Source organism: Anopheles coustani, chromosome X (genome assembly GCF_943734705.1).
Source record: "Anopheles coustani chromosome X, idAnoCousDA_361_x.2, whole genome shotgun sequence".
Taxonomy (NCBI): domain Eukaryota; kingdom Metazoa; phylum Arthropoda; class Insecta; order Diptera; family Culicidae; genus Anopheles; species Anopheles coustani.
Genome location: NC_071290.1, coordinates 4,257,925 through 4,278,002, shown reverse-complemented (window position 1 = coordinate 4,278,002; position 20,078 = coordinate 4,257,925). Strand labels below are relative to the sequence as shown.

General features: G+C 46.2%; 2 protein-coding genes across 4 annotated transcripts in view; one reads left to right on the top strand and one right to left on the bottom strand.

Moving 5' to 3' along the window:
* Window positions 1-1,726: 1,726 nt before the first annotated feature.
* On the bottom strand, window positions 1,727-9,948 carry LOC131269194 (nuclear pore complex protein Nup153). 2 transcript variants are annotated; one of them, XM_058271532.1, is made up of 6 exons: window positions 9,751-9,948; window positions 9,330-9,497; window positions 5,160-8,804; window positions 4,934-5,080; window positions 3,251-3,306; window positions 1,727-2,412 (listed from the first exon to the last, which is right to left on the bottom strand). In XM_058271532.1, the coding sequence occupies exons 1-6, from the start codon at window positions 9,886-9,888 to the stop codon at window positions 2,331-2,333; spliced, it is 4,236 nt and encodes a 1,411-aa protein (XP_058127515.1). In that variant the 5' UTR covers window positions 9,889-9,948; the 3' UTR covers window positions 1,727-2,330. The 2 variants fall into 2 exon arrangements, with proteins under 2 accessions (XP_058127515.1, XP_058127514.1); XM_058271531.1 differs by lacking the exon at window positions 3,251-3,306.
* Window positions 9,949-10,815: 867 nt separating this feature from the next.
* The window catches only part of LOC131269813 (calcium/calmodulin-dependent protein kinase type II alpha chain), a 13,130-nt gene continuing 3,867 nt past the window's right edge, over window positions 10,816-20,078 (top strand). Inside the window, exons 1-2 of one of the 2 annotated variants that reach the window (XM_058272343.1) lie at window positions 10,816-10,948; window positions 15,244-15,466. The gene's annotated coding sequence lies outside the window, so the exon portion shown is untranslated. Of the gene's footprint in view, window positions 10,949-15,220; window positions 15,467-20,078 lie in introns of those variants that run through there. The other variant, XM_058272344.1, reaches the window with a different exon arrangement.

Sequence of the window (20,078 nt, the reverse complement as noted above, 5' to 3'; positions counted from 1 at the left end):
TCCCCTGTTTCCAACGCCATCAACAACACACATTCTGCATCGAATCAAGTGCGCTGGAATGTCCGCGTTCTGGCGCCTAACGACTTCTAGTTGTCCAAGTCCCGTCATTAAAACCAAACTGAAGTTCAAGTTTAAAAAATCCACTGACATCGAGTAAAAACAAAAACAAGCTATGTTGATTGATTGCATGTCGTTAAAAAGACACATGACATTGCAATCAAAAGGCGTACGTACGTTCAATTGACCTACTTCCCTTCCCCGCAGTGCGTAAGAGTTCCGACCGAACCGGCACATCCGGTAACCGCAAACACATGAACCACGCACCGGGTACGCACAAAACCGCGTACACGGTCGAAAACCGGTAAACTTAAGCACTTCATAAACTGCTTTTTTTTTTAAACCGCTAATGAACAGATTTTCGGATCTGTCCCTTTGCTCGCACATTAGCGTTCGTGTGTGTACGCACCACAACACGAGGTTCTGTTGTTGTGTGGGCCTCAATGTCGAGCCAACTGGTTACTAGCGGATTTTACGTATTTTGACAACCCGGGAACACGACCTAGGCAAATAGTGGACAGAAGCTAACATTCCACCCGCTGCAAGCCGAAGATGATCTCATCATCCCGACAGACACACGCAAGAAGTTTCCGCCTTGACGCAAGCAAGCAACAAGCAGGCAATGGGGACGTTTGGGGGATTGCAAACGTGTTTAATTGCCTAAGGTTTTGCAGGCGGATGGATATTGTTTTTCGGTGTTTTGACCATCCGGACCGTCTGTCGGTGGAAAAAATACCATAAACAGCGCGGACGATGGGAACCAGTCGAAGCGGACTTCTAAACGGGTTTTGCCGGGCGCGACTTCCTCTCCGAAAAGTTCTTTTTGCCTGCGAACGGCGAATAAATCGCCCGCAGGCGATGCAGCGATGCGGATGTCCTCTAGCGTCTTCCTCAAACGACGGTTATAATTAGCGACAGATACAGACGACAATCTAGTCTTCAGTCTGGAATGACGACGCTGCTAGAAAATGAGAGGGTCTTCCAAGGCACATTATTTCATAAACACCGTATTCTCGCTTAAATAAAATTTTTTAGTTTGCTTCGAAAATATGGACTGGACAATAAATACGGTAATAAAATTCACAGTAAGTTGTTTTTGCCAGTTCCGATTATTGAAAATCCTTTCGTTCGTGGTTTGTTTTCAATGAGAAACATTAGTACAAGAGAATTCACTTTTAAGAGTTTTAGAGACACCAAGGATTGAAAACACATGAGGCAAATTTTGAAACATTTTTAAATCGTCGGAATTCGATAGCTCAATGTAACTGATTTTTAAATTAACTTTAACTTTAAATTTTAAATAAGATGAAAGGGATGAGGTGGAAAGTTTTCAGTGCTCCGACTGTGCAACTAGAGGAGAGTAATAAATTGACATTTTTAAACCCTTATTGGATTTAAATGATAGCAGTTTATTATTGGACGGAATAATTTATGTGTGTTTTAAAAATAGTGAAATTTTTAAAATATCTGAGTGGTGTGAAATTACGGTTATTGGAATTCGGAATCGGAAAGCGGGAAAGTTTGCTTTACCAAAGACAAGTCTGTATGTTTGAAAAAGAAAACGTGGCCTTCAACGATCAAAGATGCAACAGAGCATCACTAATGTTGGTTAACAAGAACGATATCGGAGAAGATTTGGTACGGGATTACAGGAAAGAAGATAAAAGAATTTTCCCAAGTATATAAATGATATATTTTGTAAATTCAAGCGTTTTTGAATTCTAAACAAGCAAAGTTTCCGGAAACAAAATAAATTTGAAACAGAATAAGCGGATTGATTGAAAAAATTAAACATGCGAACCTCCTTTCTTCCTCTCTCTCTCTCTCTCTCTCTCTCTCTCTCTCTCTCTTTCGCTCTCTTTCTTTCTTTCTCTGATATATTTTGCAAATTCAAGCGTTTTTGAATTCTACACAAGCAAAGTTTCTGGAAACAAAACAAATTTGAAACATTATAAGCGGATTGATTGAAAAAATTAAACATGCGGACCTCCTTTCTTTCTCCTCTCTCTCTCTCTGCTCCTCCCTTCTCTCTACCTATTACTTACTTACTCTCCAGCAATAAAACTAAATTTAAAGTAACGTTACTCCTCAGTGTGTTGCAGATGAGGAGGATCAAGTTTTGTTTGCCTCTCCTGGTTTCGTGTGTGTCAAGTTATTCTATTCGCGTTACTTAGACCCTCGTTTCTTATGAATATCGTTTCGACCGCCTCGTTTTCCGCCTCGTTGGTCGGCCGCCGTTGATCTTCTGAACTGTCTTGTCATAGGGCGCCCGTCTACAACCGGCGGGTTGCGCGCAACTTCAATTTTCTCGCGCTGGTTTCGGTTTGCCCTGGGTTGTCGCCTTCCGCAAGCTTGCTGCAGAATAAGTCAGAGAGAATCATTAGTTTGAAGCGAATTTTAAAGGCCTACACAGTACACACTCCGTTTCCTCGAATCCGCCATGAATGGTGGCTGAGAGTTGCATTTCTCAAAACACTGGCCCATGGTGACTTGGAGGGTGAAAGATGAACTCGTATGCATTGCGTTACTGTTAAACGTGACCAACAATAACGACAAGGACTCAACGCGTGTAGTCACTTAAGATTGTTGCTCACGTACAACGGTAAATTGTGTAAAAAGTGGCATGCATGCGTGTTACCTGACGCATAATGTAAAACATTTTTTTCAATCATGAACACATATACTAACTAATACTATTGACTTACATAACACGAACACAATAATTGGTTAGCAAAGTTCAACATGCACATAAACATAAATTTTAACAACTGAAACATTTCTCAATGCGATTGTACAAGTGAAACCGGATTCGAGATAAGTGTTTCAGTAAATATGAAGATTGGTTGCGACTGAGATACAAATCCACGTCACCTATGTTCTAATCGGTATACACTCTCCAAAAGAAGCCCACATATGTATGATGTAACATGCTGATGTTTTATTTTTTTCCCGCCAGGCCGCCTATACTAATATATAAATATTATAAATCTATAATAAATATCAAACAATGCAATGAAAAATATGAGTTTTAGACAAGTAATGTAACATCAATTGCGATAAAATACACTACAACATGTGCACAAAGGTGTAACTAACTGTAAGGTGAAACGATGCGGATGACTACGATAAGCGCATATGGCGAACATGCGAAAACTTAACAACAGTTGCCTTAGGCGCCAGTGGATATACTTACACCAGTGGGTTTGGCTGCGAGAGTCCCCCAAATTGAAACACTGGCGTACCGCGGTCCTAGGGGGATATATAACAATTTACTTTGTTTTGTTTTTCGATGCAACGGTGGTTAACCTTTCCACCTCTCTGGACTCTAGCTACACAAGCGGTGGCAACATTTTCGGTCGGAATTAAACATTTACGGGACATTCGTGGGTGGAAACTTTTAGTTGTAAGCATATGCCGGGGGGTGTAAGTGTGCGCACGTGTGTAGATGTAGGTGGCGGGAAAAAAAATAATTCCATCGGAATAGGTTGTTAGTCAGCTGTTCTTCTTGGCGTTGGCATTTTGGTCATGGAACATAAAACCGTTTGGTTTTCCAGCCTTTTTACATTGTTTTTAAACAAGCACAATTGGGATGGTTCGGGAACCAGGATAGAAATAGTTCTGGTGGTGCATTATTGATGGCTCATCCTTTTTCTTAACAGTAAACATAACATAACATATGACATGCTATTTGGATGGTTAATGGTTGAATAATTCAACAAAACAAACGATAACATCGTAACATATCGGCAAGAGAAATTTTTACACCAACGATTGTAACATATGATATCGTTCTTCTTCTTCTTCTTTCGGTATGCGAGTGGGGGTATATCCTCCTACGCTAAGTCGAACAATTGTAATCAGAGGCGTACCGACTCTGTCCGAACTCCTAACAAGGGGCTCGTCCTTTAGGACCGGCTATAATAGCCAACATCATAATATCATTAACTTGCCATACGAGGGATACCATCGAGCAGTCTGACATGAACTCACTTGGCTTATCGTTTGTTCTACAGCCGCCGATAAACAAACAATCGTCTTCGCTGCATATATACGCTTATGTGACAAGAACACGAAAGCTAACCTAGCCGGTGTGATGTGCCGATAACCTAATATGCTCAAAAATAAACATTTCTGGATTTCTGGAAAGTAAGCATGCGACACAAATCATCGATTGACTTTGGGAGGATTGTTGTGAGCCATGGTACTAATTGGTGTTATCAACGTAATTCACAGGTATGCATGGTAAGTTAACTGTCCTCAACGTTCAAAGGATCTGTTAGCATCAACATTGAGCTCATCGATATTTCAATTATTACAACAATCACTGTTGCTCATCGATCAGCTTATAGCTCTCGATCGAAGCTGATAAGCTATCGGGGCATATTGATCCGCCGGATTTTGAGTAAGATAAAGATGGAAGTGAGAGAAAGAGAAGCTAGAAGTGAAGCTTTCTTCGGTGGTGCGCGGAGAAAGGCTTTCTTTTGAACTGTACCACCGCCGAGGAAGGACTGCATAAATGTTAAAACTGGTGTAAAAGGTTTCAAGGTTTATGTCCTAAATAAAAATTTAAAAGTTATTAAGCGGTTAAGTAAGACTTAGTTTTTTAACGATCACATCATCACATAAACACAAATTCGGCATCAATTGTACGGTATTAGTGACAGCATGGTAGCAGAAAAATGTTTAAGTTCTTGAGTCTCCCCTGCTGGATCAAAGTTTGTGAGCTAACGATTCATCAAATGATCAAGTTTGCAAGAGAGAGAAAGTCACGCAGCGAAGACAACACTAACTACGAGGGGCAGAGACATGGTTAATTGCGGAAAAATCACGCAAGCGTTAGGAAAAGCGCCCCTTCCAAGGAACGTACACTACTTACGCTTGGCGCGCGTGCAGCTGTGCTCTCCATTGGGGCGGGTGCGGAAAAGTTGAAGTTCGGTACCGTCGAGGCGGAGAACGAAAATGGTTTCGGGGCTGCATCGGCTTGGTTCACTCCGGAATGGTTACCGTTGTTGCTGCTTCCGATCTAAAAGAAAACAAACCAAATTAATAATTTGAACGGAGAAGGAAAGAGGTCTAAATAAAAAAAAACTCGAAGTACTTACCGCCTCGCTTAAAGGCCGTTTTGTCCGCTGGATGTTGTTTTGGCTGGGCCCACATGCGTCGTCCGACTGCGTGGCAGTAATGTGAGGGGTACTAAACAAATTGCCGCCACTCACCGCTGTGGGTGGGGCGGAAGGAACTTGTGATGGCGTCTGAGTCTCGAAAGTGGAAGACGTTCCTCCGCTACCAAATGTAAACAGAGTCCCGCGGCTCCCGGTACCATTCGTGCTAGTGCCAATCGAGGGAGGCACCACTACCGATGCAAACAAACCAACCGGGGGACTACCTTTCTTAGCAGGTAAAGCAGGCTCTGTTGTACTGGCTCCACTTGAAACCGACGTTGCCGGCGTCGAATTCGTGACAACAACCTCGCAGACGCTGTCCGTGTCATCTTCCGAGTCATCACTGATGGTAATGACTTCGGCCGGTTTGATCGCGGCAGCAGCAGTTGCATTTGCCGCGGCACGTACTCGCTTTGCGACCGGTTCTGGCTGCTGCCGCTGTGCCGGGCCATTGCTGCGAGAGACTGCGGACTGTGCTGGTCTAGCAAAAGCCATTGCGCCGCCAGCATTCCGGACGGCTGATCCGATGTCACGGCCGCTGTGATTGTTGTTGGTACCTGCTGGCAGCGGTACTTGGCCAAAGTTGACTTTCACAGCACTGTTGCTTGGTGCAGCCGATTTGGGAGTCGGTTTCTTACTCTCGCATGCCACACATTTCGCGACATCCTGCTCGTTTGGAACCATGCAAACGTCACACGTCCATTTATTGGCATTCACGGCCTTAAGCTGCTGGAAGCTTGGTGGTGCCGACGTTTTGGGAGCTGGTTTCTTACTCTCGCATGCGACGCATTTCACGACATCCTGCTCGTTTGGAACCATGCAAACTTCACACGTCCATTTATTTGCATTCACGGCCTTAAGCTGCTGGAAGCTTGGCGGTGCTGTCGATTTGGGAGCTGGTTTCTTACTCTCGCATGCCACACATTTCGCGACATCCTGTTCGTTCGGAACCATGCAAACGTCACACGTCCATTTATTGGCGTTCACGGCCTTAAGCTGCTGGAAGCTTGGCGGTGCCGTCGGTTTTGGAGCCGGTTTCTTACTCTCGCATGCGACGCATTTCACGACATCCTGCTCGTTTGGAACCATGCAAACGTCACACGTCCATTTGTTGGCGTTCACGGCCTTAAGCTGCTGGAAGCTTGGCGGTGCCGCCGTTTTGGGAGCCGGTTTCTTACTCTCGCATGCGACGCATTTCACGACATCCTGCTCGTTTGGAACCATGCAAACGTCACACGTCCATTTGTTGGCGTTCACGGCCTTAAGCTGCTGGAAGCTTGGCGGTGCCGTCGATTTGGGAGCTGGTTTCTTACTCTCGCATGCGACGCATTTCACGACATCCTGCTCGTTTGGAACCATGCAAACGTCACACGTCCATTTATTGGCGTTCACGGCCTTAAGCTGCTGGAAGCTTGGCGGTGCCGTCGATTTGGGAGCTGGTTTCTTACTCTCGCATGCGACGCATTTCACGACATCCTGCTCGTTTGGAACCATGCAAACGTCACACGTCCATTTATTGGCGTTCACGGCCTTAAGCTGCTGGAAGCTTGGCGGTGCCGCCGTTTTGGGAGCTGGCTTCTTACTCTCGCATGCGACACATTTCGCGAGATCTTCCTCGTTTGGAACCATGCAAACATCGCAGATCCATTTGTTGGCATTCACAGCTTTCAGCTGCTGGAAGCTTGGCGGTGCTGCCGCCGCTACACTCTTACTTGGTGTCGCCGACTTCGAACTCTTGCACGCGAAACATTTTGCAAGGTGCTGTTCATTTAGAACCTTGCAAACATCACAGGTCCATTTATTTGCATTGACAGCCTTCAGCTGCTGGAAGCTTGCTTTCGCCGTTTCCGATCCGCCGGAACTCCTTTCATTCAGCAATTGCGGCAAGACAAAACTAAATCGCTTGCGTGAGATAGCACTCGGATTGGAGATCATGGAACCGATAATGTTAGTTGCACTGAACACGAATGGTTTTTCTCTGCCTTCGCTGCGACGCGCATTAGCTCCCGTATCGTTGGGTGGATGTGGGAGGGTGGTAACTGGTGGCGGCCGTGGTCGCACTGGAGACGATCGGGATGACTGAGTCGACGGCTCGCGTCGGACAATGGATCGTGCATCCGTTGAGGACGATGATGTGTAAGGCAAATTCAAGTCGAACTTCGGGAACGCTGCCATCTCGGGTAGCTTGACATTCGGCAGCTCTAGCGGAACGGCCGGGCTGTACATCTCACGGTCTTTGGCGGACAGTTCGCCGCGGGCGCGATTTAATTTAGGTTTCATTTTGGTTGTTTGTTTCGAGTCGAGCGATTGCATCGTCTCGTGCGGCTGATGCTGTTGCTGGGCGGGTGGCGTGTACTTAATGGGTTGATGGGTGATGGTGTTCGGGGGGTCGCTAACCGTCGCTTCCTGAACGTGTTGCTTGAGGGCCATCATCTCCACTACGCGAGGCACCACCAACTCTTTCATGGGAATTAACTGGGCCTGTTTTCGACGCTGCAACTCCTCCTTGGTGGTACACGGCATCTGCATACGGATCGGAGTGCCGATTTGTTGGTACGGGTTACGCAGTTGCTCCCTCAGTTCCTTGTTTTCTAGCATATATTTATTTGCTTCGCGCCTTTGCGACGCGCCCAGCGGATTGGAATATGTTTTCAAAATGTTTTGAATCCACTGCGTGTCGCTGGGGGTTTCTTTTCTTTCCGTCGTGGGAACCCGTTTCGTCAAGAGTTGTGCCCGACGTTCGAGTTGTCGGGCGTAATTGAGTGGCGCAGCAGATGCGCCACCGTAACGCGTGACCCCGTCGTAAAAGGGAGACGCCAAGGGGGACCGCGTCGTGGTCTCGCTACGGAGCGATGACATGTTGCCGTAGACGGACGGATTAAATGCAGGACGCTCGTACGTAGTCGCGGCGAACAGGCTTTTCCTGCGGTCGAGGTGCGATGAAAAATTTAAAATGTCCCCACCCTGACTGCGGTGCCTGGCCTGCTGGCGCTGGTTGTAAATTCGATTTCCCAGAAAGGTGCTATAGCGACGGGCAGGGTCATCATTCACCTTTGCTGTGGCCGCGTATATTTGCCGAATCCCGGATGGTACTTTCAGTTGTTGTTGCTTACTTGTGCTGCGGTCAGTTGTCACGCTGTCACCTTCGTCTTGCAGTTGTGACTGACTATTGACCGATCGAATGGTACTCGCAACGCTATCAGCTCTCGAATCTCGTTCAATTGAAGAAACCGGCGTCGACTCGGATGGCACAAACGCTGGCGACTTGCGGGCTACGATGCCTACAGAATCTCCGCTGTCTTGACGGGGTTCGGCATCCGCCTTACGTACCAATTTTTGCTGGACATGTGGCGTAACACCTCTGCCCGCTAATTTGCGGGACGCTAGCCGTCGCTGGATTTCGCGTTGTGATGTGCGTTGTTGGAATCGATTCGGCGTCGCTGAGCGCACATTCCGATTTACTGAATCAGTGGCAACTGTCTGTGTAGCAACGGTTTGTGTAGTAACGGATTCGGTAGGAACGTTGAGTCGAGCTCGTTTACGCACCATCTGCTCATAACGGTCGTCGATGATAAGTGACGGACTCTGCAAATGAAGAGGAATAGATTAATGAAGTGTCGGAAAGTCGTTAAACATAAAGAAACTACATGTAATGTTTATTTTATCGCCGATTCGGTCAAGCCAACAGTTAACATTAAACGTATTTACCTCCTTACTTACCAAACCACACTACGTAGGTTTGGTTAGGTCTGCAACAATAGAACCGATACCGATGAGAGAATTACCCCAATAACTCAAACAAGCTATTCCTGATACTGATATCGAACATTGCCCAAAAATGCAACTCGCCCATTCTATCCCAAAGCAAAGAAAACGACAGGGTGTAGGATCAATAGTAGTTTTGCTTTATACATTGCTTGACCAACCCTGCACCATCAATCAACCCAATTGATGATACAATCGGAACTAATCACAAGCACCAATCGAAGCTTCTGCAACATTTATAACTATAAACATCAACTAACCAACAGTTACAATTATACAACTGATTCGACTATTGTGATACAGACGGTGTAATAACCTCACTTTTCAACTAGCTGTTTAACTTACCATAGCAGGCGAATGTTTCCTTTTCCTCTGCCCAATGGTACTGAAACTGTCCGCGTTGGTTAATTGGCGAGGTTGCTTGTGGATTGATGCTGTTGCTGCTGGGGGACTTCGCGAAAAGATTGTTGATAGGATGTTCGATACTTTCGTACATACTTTCCCAACAAACGACTGAAATTAAATCAATGGAACAGATAAAACACGTCAGGCGGATATAACGAACCCTGCGAGTAACCAGTTGGATTGACTGTAGAGGTTAAGATTTTCTCCATGCATCGCCCTTCTAGTCTTTTTGAAGGGAACTACGCATCGCCGCAACTGGCCAACAAACTTTTGTGCCTTTTGTTGAGCAAAAATGGTTTGAATATAGCGTACAGGTTTGTCGTATGCGCAATAATAAGTTATAGAAATATACTTTTCTTACGGTGTTCAGATTGCTCGAAGTAGACGCACTCACGTCAGCTAATCCCGGGGTCGGAACAGCTTCGGTTTCCTCGTCCGCTGGCTCTATCAAGTCTTGATTTTCATCGCCGGATGCACTTGAATCACTATCCTGCGACATTTTGCATCGGATTCAACTTACTTTAGCCTAAAGAACGCAAAATTTACTGGTAAATTAACCAGTTCGCTTTCTTATATCACGCGCTGACACACTCGAAACGCTCGGTACCTGAAAAATGGCGGCGAATTGCAGAATGCTTCAAACTTCAGTCTGTGCAGTTGTGTGAGAATTCTGCGAATAGCGGCCAGGGCTGTACTTAACGCTATACCTGTCAAACGAATTTATCTATTTTCGAAATGTACAATTTTTATAAAACATCAATTATAACGGAATCTCGTACCACTGAAAGTAAACTAAGTTAATGATCAAAGTTTCATTTGGTTTATCAATGTATTCAAATAGTTCGTAAACTCGAGGCCGAGACGACAAGTTTTGAAATCTTCTACTGTGGCCTTATAAACACACATTCTTGCCTTCCATTACGAAGATTTCGTTGAGTAAAATGTAATATCCACATTTATAAGCCGATTGCGGTACCAATCTCTGGTTTATTTGTAATATACTTCATCAGTAATGGGATAATTAGATTAACAGATTTTGGATAAGCAAAAAATCATTAACTGGCTATTAAACAAACCATGACAATTTTTGTCCCCAAAGAGTGATACACACAATTACGTTCAATAACACATTTTACCTATAATGAAGATATTGAATTGAGAATGTGAAGGAACAGAATTCCAATAATATCAATTCAATCGATCAACTTTCTGATCCAATCGTTAGGTTCGAAAAAGTAATGTTCGAATAAATTCAAACTGCATATGAGTCATCAAACCAAGGTTGGTACGCGAAATATGTGTATACCTTGCGCCACTCGACGCAGAAGAACTTGACAGCTTGACAGTGGCAGAAAGATACGTGCGATTTTGATCAGCGTCCGGGTGGGCAACTTGTTTACGTTTTCCGATAGTATTTTCAATAGATCTAGTCAAGAAAAAGTGATATAAACTACTATGGTTGATAAGTGTAGCTTTAATATTGAATCGCAAGTGCCGTTCGTTTTAACGGATTGAAGAGATCGTCTTTCAGGTTGCTTTAAAGTAGAAAACTGATCCGGGTATGTCATATAATAAACAATAACATTTTACGACTCCAATAATGGATACACTTATCGTTTGGATCGTGCTGTGACCATTATTACAACAATCTTTTCCTATATCTTGTTATGCCGGTAGCCTGCTTTTGTAGATAACAATCAAAAGCTCAGTCTTTTCTTTAACAAAATGCTACAATGAAGAGCCAATCTGGAGTATACTCGATGCAGACTGAGAAGAACTAGTGGAATAGTTATTAAACGATGTACTTTATTACTGTAACTCAGCAGATAGAATGCTCTTCAATGTGAGACTGTTGTAGAGACTGGTTTTACATTATGTTAATCACATGTTCCCATCTAAACCGAGTTCACTTTATTAATGTTGGATTAGAATCCCTCGCGGCTTACCGACACGTTTCAAATTTTTCGAGATTTACATGATTATGGCTATCAACATAAGACGGTGCACTTTTGGAGGTCAAATATGCAATTGAAAAATTATTCAAGCTTCCTGGTTTGGGAGCGCATATTGACGTAGGAGGTGATATCACCATCACTGCGAAGGAACATCCAGCGTATGGTACAGTAGCTTTCTTTTATTCTGTCGAATCGGATCTCCATGGAGAACGTATGGCAAGGTATTAATATTGTATAAAATATGTGCTTAAATTAATGTGCAGTGTCGCCACGCGGTACTTTTCTAAAGTAAAACATCACCGGTCGACTGCAACGTAGTCCTCGCAGCAATGTAGCTGAGAGTTTTCTCCATTTTCCTCTGATACCTGTTAACCATGGGCAACTTCAAACCAGTAACAATAGATATGCCATCCATCGTCGATGTTTCGGCAATGTGGCTAGCGCGATATAACTATCACATCTGCTTGTTTCATCAGGATTCTTTTTCAAGGCTTTTGTGAGACTCGCACCCGAATCTCACTTTCCGCACAGTCGAAAACTTACAACAATCGATGTTACAACGACACTGCGATAACGGTCAATTTATTGTTTCCATACGAAATTGCTTCATCCTTTTGCATAAAGAGCCAAATAAAGTATACTATTTACTTATTTAGTTTGAAGAAGTACACCAGATAATTGTATGCGGTGAAGCTGGAATTGATAGTGTTTAGGAGCCCACGCGCAAGCCCAACAATAGAAATTGTTAGCCACGGAGTTCACATTCCCAGCCGTCTCTCTGAATGATAGAGCAAGGTAGGGATTGTGGCCGCTAATTATAGGAAATAGGCATGAGATGATTAGAACTAGCTTCATCAGGCAGAAAGTACTTTTAGTCTAGAAATCGGTATGTATTCGAGTATACTGTTTATTATGCTTCTTCTCAACAAAAACCGTCCCAGTAAACTTCCCTAGTGTATTGCATGATTCTTTGATCATTCACCACTGAAAACGTTAAGCAATTGTTAAAAACTGCCATCTTCATCGTCTTCAAATAGATGTCTCTCTTTTTAGCTTAGAAACACACTTCGCCGTATGCGTTCAGTTTTATCTTCTACTACATTTTATTTGATGTTCTTTGATTTTTTCAAAAATATTCATCACTCTCTTTTCTCTCTTTCTCACTCTCTCTCTCTCCCTCTCACTCGCTCTCTCTTTCTCTTTTTACTTCTCTTGTTATCTATTACTATATATCTCATATTCCTGGTTTCACTCCCCCATACACTTAAGGATGTAAGTGGCTTGGCTTCCAAAGATTTCCATCCTGTCTATTGTTTTGTATCGTCGTACTTATAACCCCCAGTGGGAAGCAATTCACCTGTCGTCGGATGTGCCTAGGGTAAAACATGATTTTCCACTGTGTAGCATGGTCTCTATAGTGGTATAGCAATAGCGGGAAACAACGCGGGCCTACAATTACCTCTCCAGCCTGGTCCTGGAGGAATCCTCTCCTCGAGTAGGGTTGTGCATTAGTCTGCGATGTAAAGCCATAAATTGGATGGATATGCATGTGTGTGTGTGTATAAGATTGGGAAAAGCGAGAGCGGAAAAGCCAAGATATCTGAGAAGAGAGTGCGTTAACGCCAAGGACGGTTTATCGCGCCTACAGCTAGCCACCACTGTAGCCAGTTTCTATCAGAGATACTCGGCCCATGATAATTCCTGGCGTGCGTCGTCGAAAACGGAACCCTACACTGCTCGTGCTCTGTAACCAAAGTGTTTAGTGTAGCTGGGGCTGAGTTACAGAACATCGGCAGTGGGCTGCAGTGGAACAACAGTAGTGCAAAGTCGCGCTGAGTCGCAAAAATCCTTGCATCGGAGTCCTGGTGGAGTCCCCGTTTGGAACTGTAACTGTCCCGTTAGGTTGTGCCCTCTTGTACGCTGCCCGTCACGACACACATCTGGCCGAGGACGAGGGCCACTAGCCGTGAAAAACCCTTCCCTGCCGTACGTGTGTATTGTTGCGTGTTTTTCTCCACCCCGCCTATCCACCATAAGTGCGTGTTGCGTACCCCACACCTTTATTCGTAGCTCCATTGTTGGTCGCTCCCTAGCTAGCCGTTGGAGGTGTTTAGGAATAGGAAAAACATGGTCCCAACGGGAGTTTTCCAACACCCGCTCCGCTCTCTTCCCTTTCTCCCTCGCATCACTGTTCACGCTACCGCAGCGGATGAAATGTGTATCCGTTTCCGGCCGTGGTGACATTTGGCTCTTTGTTGCATTTGTTGCATCTTTCGCGGGTGTGCCCCAAGCAAAAACGGCACCCTGGAATGCACACCGGAGTAGTCAGGACACGGGGATTGATGATGTAGACATTCGACTAAACGGGGACGGTGATAAATAGGCATCCGGTTCTTTGATTCGTTCGCTGGATTTCGCTGTATTCATCGTGAGAAATCGCTACTGCCGAGCACGATGTTCTCCTCCTCGACCAGCCCTTCGGACAATTGCCACATATCCTTCGATCCATCACCGTGTATGTGTGTGCGCGTGTACAAGTGTATGGCGTGCATCGATGCGTATTTAGGTGCAAGAGACATTTTTCATTAGGATTTATCGCCATTCGCCTGCTTCGTCATAGTCAACTGTGGGGGATATTGATCCCAGATCCTATTCTGATGTCGTTCAGCCTATCGCGACTTCAAGGGTGCGACTCCAGAATTCAATATCCAACCCAAGTCCTAGCCATGTCAGTGCTCCCTCCGCGGTGTGCCCATCGGCGGGCACTTGCGGAGAGATTTGTGCCGAAGCTGACGCTAAACGACATTACGCCAGTCGTGACATTTTGACATTGAACGCTTACCAGGTTCCCTCTTTTGCGGCACTACCATTCTTCGAGTGCTTGCTGCTGAGCCTTGCGGGGGAGGGTGTGGGTATGGAAAATACGGACACCAACTCCCCCCCCATGGAGCTCCAACAGCTCTCCTGGGGAGGGGGATCGGAGGGGAACTCATGCGAAGTAAAATTCACTTTATTTGCATGGTAATATATCTATTACATGCATATTCATATCTATATATCCAACGAAACCTGACACAACGGAAACGTTCAGATAGCTCCGAAGGATGTTACTGGGGCGGGGGGGTGGCTCTTTTGTGGCTCGTCGTTGGTCGTTCTAGGGCCATATATTAGTACGCGAAACAGCAAAGTAGCCGTTTGGGAAAAGGGGATACGCTGAGAAAATCGTTTCCCGAGGACCGGGGAAAAGTTAGAGCACACTTGATGAAGCGGTAGAACCACCGAGATGTGCTGTCGAAGGCACGAGAGTAACAAAGTAATACGAAGGAGAGATGACGGGAGCGAGAGACAGAGAGCGAGAGAGTGTTGAGAGAGGGACGTATATATAAGGGAGAGAGGGAGAGAGAGAGAGAAATTTGGTAAGCCCGTGTGCCGTTTAGTACACGGGGTTAGTGTCTGCCTGCCCGAAAATGCGATCATTGCAGTTTCGCTGTTGCAGAACGCAGAAGTGTTTCGTTATAAAAATAGTCTAACCTGGGTGTTTTCTGTACTCTGATTTACTCCTTCTGCTGGTACGTCGCGTCGTCGTCCGACACCGTCACACCGATCACCTTATCCCCGTGCCGTGCCGTGTGCCGTGTGCCGTGTGCCCCGCTCCCCCCCTGCGCCCCCCCGTCGCCCCGATAACTATCGGCGCTGGTGCGTGCGTTTACCCCGCACACGCCGCCGACACGCGTCGCGCCGTAACGCCGTCCGGACGCAACATCATCATCATCTCATACACCCTCCATCAACCTGATGCTGCTGCCGCCGCCGCCGCTGCTGCTGCTGGCGTGCGACCGTGTGTTATCATCGACATCGATACGTCGGCTGGTGCGTGCCCCAATGGCCGCGAACCCCAGTACCCGCTGCCCTGGTGTGCCGTCTGCGGCCCGTCTCTCTAGCTGCTAAGGAGAGATCTCAATCGCTTGGAGCTCTGCTGCTGCTGCCGCCGTTGCAAACCTGCAATGCAGTGACCGGACCGGACAGGAGTCGAGCTGCCTAAACACCAGCCATAAACACCAGTCATTGATCCCGCGTGCAAAATGGGACTGCTGGGCTCACTGTAACGTTTGATGGACAAAGGTAAGTGTCAGCACCCCTTTGCAGGGCAGGCAATTCGGCCATTTCCAGCCACAGGGGCAGCACGCGCCGCATTTTGCAGCGGGACGTCGCCAGACGTCCGGATGATATCTCTATATCAGAGATATGTGCGTGGCAGATGGATATATATAGATGTGTATATTTATATATTGGCATACACACAGCGCGTTACACGGCGGGGGGATTTTGACTTTTTGATTTCGTACATGTAACGTGTACGTGTCCGGGCCACCGCCGATATACGCAGACGTATAAGGTCAGCCAGACGAGCGATGGTGGTTCCCCTGAGCCTAGCATTTCCACGCCGCAGCGCGCCGTGTTCTGGCGATCACGGAAATGTCTCCGGCGATAGGAAGCAGCGCAGCATCATCAGGTGCTGGGAACACCTCTGCGTTCTGATTCCCTTTCCCACCCCATCCCCTCTCTTCACTTCCACCGCTTTTCATTCCCACCTGTATGAGCGAGGGCCAACAACAGACCTGCCCACAGCAAAGCCCCTGGCAGCTGGGCCATCTCCGTCCAGCGTTTGTGCGAAGGCACGGCCATATTGCGGGACCAGATTTGTTTGTCCACCTGGTATTGTTAACCCTGGTGGATAACTTCTTTCAAACCAAGGAACCACGATAGATAAATTTGCAAAGTTTATCGCATTTATTGTGTGTGTGTGTGTGTCTGTATGCTTGTGTGCGTGTGTGTGTGTGTGTGTGTGTATGAGAAGGAGCAGCAGGGAAAACCTTAGTTCGACCTAATTTCCCTTGTTCGCCCTCGCCGTTCTTTATTTTTGTACGTACTTACGTACGTGGTGAAGGCAGTGCGCAGCAACCGTGGGCATGCGCAGCAGCAGTCGTCGGCAGCGGCGAATATATCCCAACAACTGGGAAAATCATATCCTGTCGCTGAGCGCCGAGTAATAAGCGTAACCGCCGAGGCCACTAAACTCTCCGCGGTGAAAATTGGCTGTACTTTTTCCTGCTCACGGCTTTCCCCCCGCTCCTTGTTTTTTTTTTTTTTTTTTTTGGTACTTCTACCTCTGTAGACTCTCTATTGTCAACACTCTTGGTGCTCGTGGCGTACCTCGATTTCCCATCAATTCTCTCCGACTCACGGTTCTCAAGTTAGCGCCAGCGTTCTCAGTTCCTCTCACCGCAGGCAGTGCAGTCTCACCACTTTATGTTCGCTGTCTACGGTTTTCCTGCTTTCTCTCGGAAAAAGGGTTTTTCCAAATCCCGCTTATTGTTTCCCCCCCCCGGGGCGCCCGTAGCTCCCTTAGCCCTGGATACCATACCTTCGCGGGAGCGTTATCTTCAGCCTCATGTACCTCCGACTGCGACTTTGATTGGTACGCTGTGTTCCACACGCTCCAAAACTCTGCTGCTTCCATGCTCAGCAGTTGGCGGGGTTGCGTTTGGTCTTGCCTATGTGAAAACAACTAAGGCGTTCCGGATGATAATTGTTGCTGGGAGCCGTCCCGATTTATGCCCAAGTGTTTTGGGTGCTCATGAAATTTCGCTAAATCATAATCATTATCAATACACGAAAAACAATTGATGATGCTACTGACTAGATGCAAAATAAAGATGAGGTTTGAGGCTCATCTAGTTGTACAACGTCCCAATCATTGGCGTGGCGTAGTTGAAGTACAGAATTCCATTCTTGTCAGTGTCTTCAGAACTTCTGTTTCTACAAAACTTCAAAGGTGTCTCATATTACCACCGTAGGAAGGTTTTAGAACTTATAAATTCGTCGAAACGTGTCACAAGACCTATAACCTGCTCCAGACCAGTCTGCATCTAGGGAGGTAGATCTATTTAAATCGCTTTATCGTTATATCGTTAACCTCAGAGATAAATACAGCGCGGGCCGGGAATGAAATGGTTTCAATTAGGTTAGATTGCGTGCTTGTTTGCGATAGCTCCAACAAAATTGTCTGGAGCACAACTCTCGCACGCCATCTTTCGTCCTGATGGTGCAGTCGGGGGCTAGCGAACTCTTTGGCTTCCTTGACGAGCTTCGCTAGCCGTTACACCAATGCATCCAGTAACATCCACTGCAATCCAGAACCAGCGTAACTTGTAGGGGATCTCATTGCTTAGCACCGAATGCGGTTGCTGCGAGGACATGACCTACATAATATTAATCGCTGTACACAGCACTATGGTGGGATAAGTCGATGTGCGGTTTGAAGTGCCATTTCTCATATGGAAATGAGTCTGCTAATGGGCCCGCCGTTCAGAAGAGGTTCCGTCATACTGGTTGAGGAATTTCTCCGTCCCCGGCCATAAAAATCCTAGAACTGGTGTTATCTTGCTTTAGTGACATACACTTTAGGTATGAATCATTCAGCTTATAACTACAAATTGTCGATTTTTATGACTCAGGGTAATGTACCCATCGCCAAACGATAAAGTTGGCTATAGTTCCTCATTTGAAACTGGATTTGATTGACCTTCTTTGGCCTTATCTGCAGATATTGACGAGATTATTCATCGTCGAGACGAAACGCTTGGCGCCTGCTTTTAGTTCGTCGTATTTGTGGCTCCCCTGGGTTGTTTAATGTGAATTTAAACTAAACCTCGCACAAAGACGGGATTACACATTCGAGCAGGCTAAAGTATTGATTGGGTGATTAATGATGCATATCTCATTTCACAAGCTCGGGAGGATCTCATGAGAATGTTCGAGTAGTAGGATAGTTTGAGTTGATGATGAGGCCTTATGGCGGGAGTGTTTGGATTAGTAAATTTATGGAAGTCGAAGAAACTCCATGAAGAATAGGAGTAACTTTAGCCTAAGATGTGCTGTAAAGTAGGAAGGGTTAGGATATAAGAGGCTGTGTGGATGTTACTAGAGTTGGCGTGCAGAACCCCATGTATCCTTACAGCTTCCGGTGTATGTGACCACTCGGCAGGTAGGCTCCCTATCAGCGGGTTCGGCATCGCAGTATATTTTAAACTGCCTCATGTCCGTATACTAGATGGTTAGAATCTAAGGAAGCATAGCACTGAATAGGTGAAGTGGACACTTGGAAGGAATCCTTATAAGCCTGATTCAAACTTTTTACATACTCACACATACTTTCTCTCTCCCTCTCTCTCTCTCTCACACACACATTCACACGCGCATACATGTACCAACTCTCATTTTCTCTAGAGGAAAAACACACGCCATTATCTATTCTCCTCTCTAATCCACCGCCGTCGTCGTGTGCTATCTGGAATGTGCCGCAGTACGTACCTTCCTACCTGCCCCCATACCGTTCCGCATCCCTTGTGTGTCGGGAAAGGCTCGGGAAAATCATTTACGCTTATTATGGCGGCACAGCACAGCTTGGTCTCTTTTTTTTATTTTTCCGCTTATTATTATATACTCGTCGGGCGTTCCAGGTTTCAGATGAAAACGGCGAACCTTGTGCACAAAACAGCTGCAGACGGAAGACGAGTTTCAGTTTCCAGTTGCAAAACTGTTGCATGCCGCTCCGAAGTGGTCCAGAAAAACGGTCCAGCACGGGAGGCGAGGAGTTTTTGACAGTTTAACTGGTTTGGTGTTTTGGTCCACGTCTCTATTTGTTAAAAACCACCAATATAGTACCACGACTCGACAGCGAGTGATGTTCGCCAGATCTGTCAGCTTTAACGTACGTCGGCGGCTTTCGATCAATGCTTGCGGGCAAACAAAGCGATCGTGTTCTTTTATCGGTTCTACCCCTCTGCGTTGGTGTGTGTCTCGTCGAGATCGCTCGACTCGATCAATACGCCACAGTTTCGTTTGGTTTCTTATTGTTTTCCATTACTTTTCTATTAATCTCGTATCTAACGCTAACGCGTTCGCGAACTGGTTAGAGGCTTCCAATGGGCCACCAGCCCGAGAGCGACGGCTCCCCTTTTTCTGGTGACGGGAACGTGGGGGGACGTGGGGGAGATTCCAGGGATTCCGGGGACACACGAGACACACTCTCAATGGTAGCCACACATATTGGCCATGGAGGGTTTTTGATTATTTGACTCGCGCGCGTTTAACCTAGCGCTTGATCTCTTCGTCGGCGGCTTTCGGTTCTCACGCTCCATTCCTCTCGCGTCGGGGATGCTTTTTTTTTGTTGTTTTTTGTTGTTTTGTGGCGGGCCCAACTCTTTGCTCGTGCTCGCGGTGTCGCGGGCCCGTGTGTGCATTCGGTGGTCATTTGGTATTCGCGGCCGCTCGGTGTTAGAGCATGCACAACGGCGCGCGTCCAGCATACACTTCTCCGCTGAGCCGCCACCGTTATCCGCCCAGACACATCTTACTATACAAATATATATATATATTTATATATATAAAATACTCATCTACCAAACGCCGACCGTCGAGGTCTCGGCATCGAACGCCGCTGCGGTGCAAAGCTCTACACTCTACTTGCCGTCCTGGCCAATATATCGCCCGAACCGTCGGGGGGTCCAGAAGTACGCATGAGCAGTGCGGTTGTGTAAGTTAGCGGAGGATTTTCGTTGTTCGCGTTGCATTATTACTTTTTTTTTGTTGTTGTTGGTTGCTTTCTCCATTTTGTTATTTTTATTCAGTTCCTTCCGTACTTTTGCCCAGTGAATTTCGGTCCCCCCGC

Bases quoted from the DNA above. Each gene is read 5' to 3' on its own strand.
- LOC131269194 (XM_058271531.1), bottom strand. From the start codon at position 9,888: ATGTCGCAGGATAGTGATTCAAGTGCATCCGGCGATGAAAATCAAGAC. The intron at 9,498-9,750 runs GTAAGAAAAGTA...ATTTAATTTCAG, and splicing joins CTTCGAGCAATCTGAACACC to TCGTTTGTTGGGAAAGTATG. The intron at 2,413-4,933 runs GTAAGTAGTGTA...CTTATTCTGCAG, and splicing joins CAGCTGCACGCGCGCCAAGC to CAAGCTTGCGGAAGGCGACA.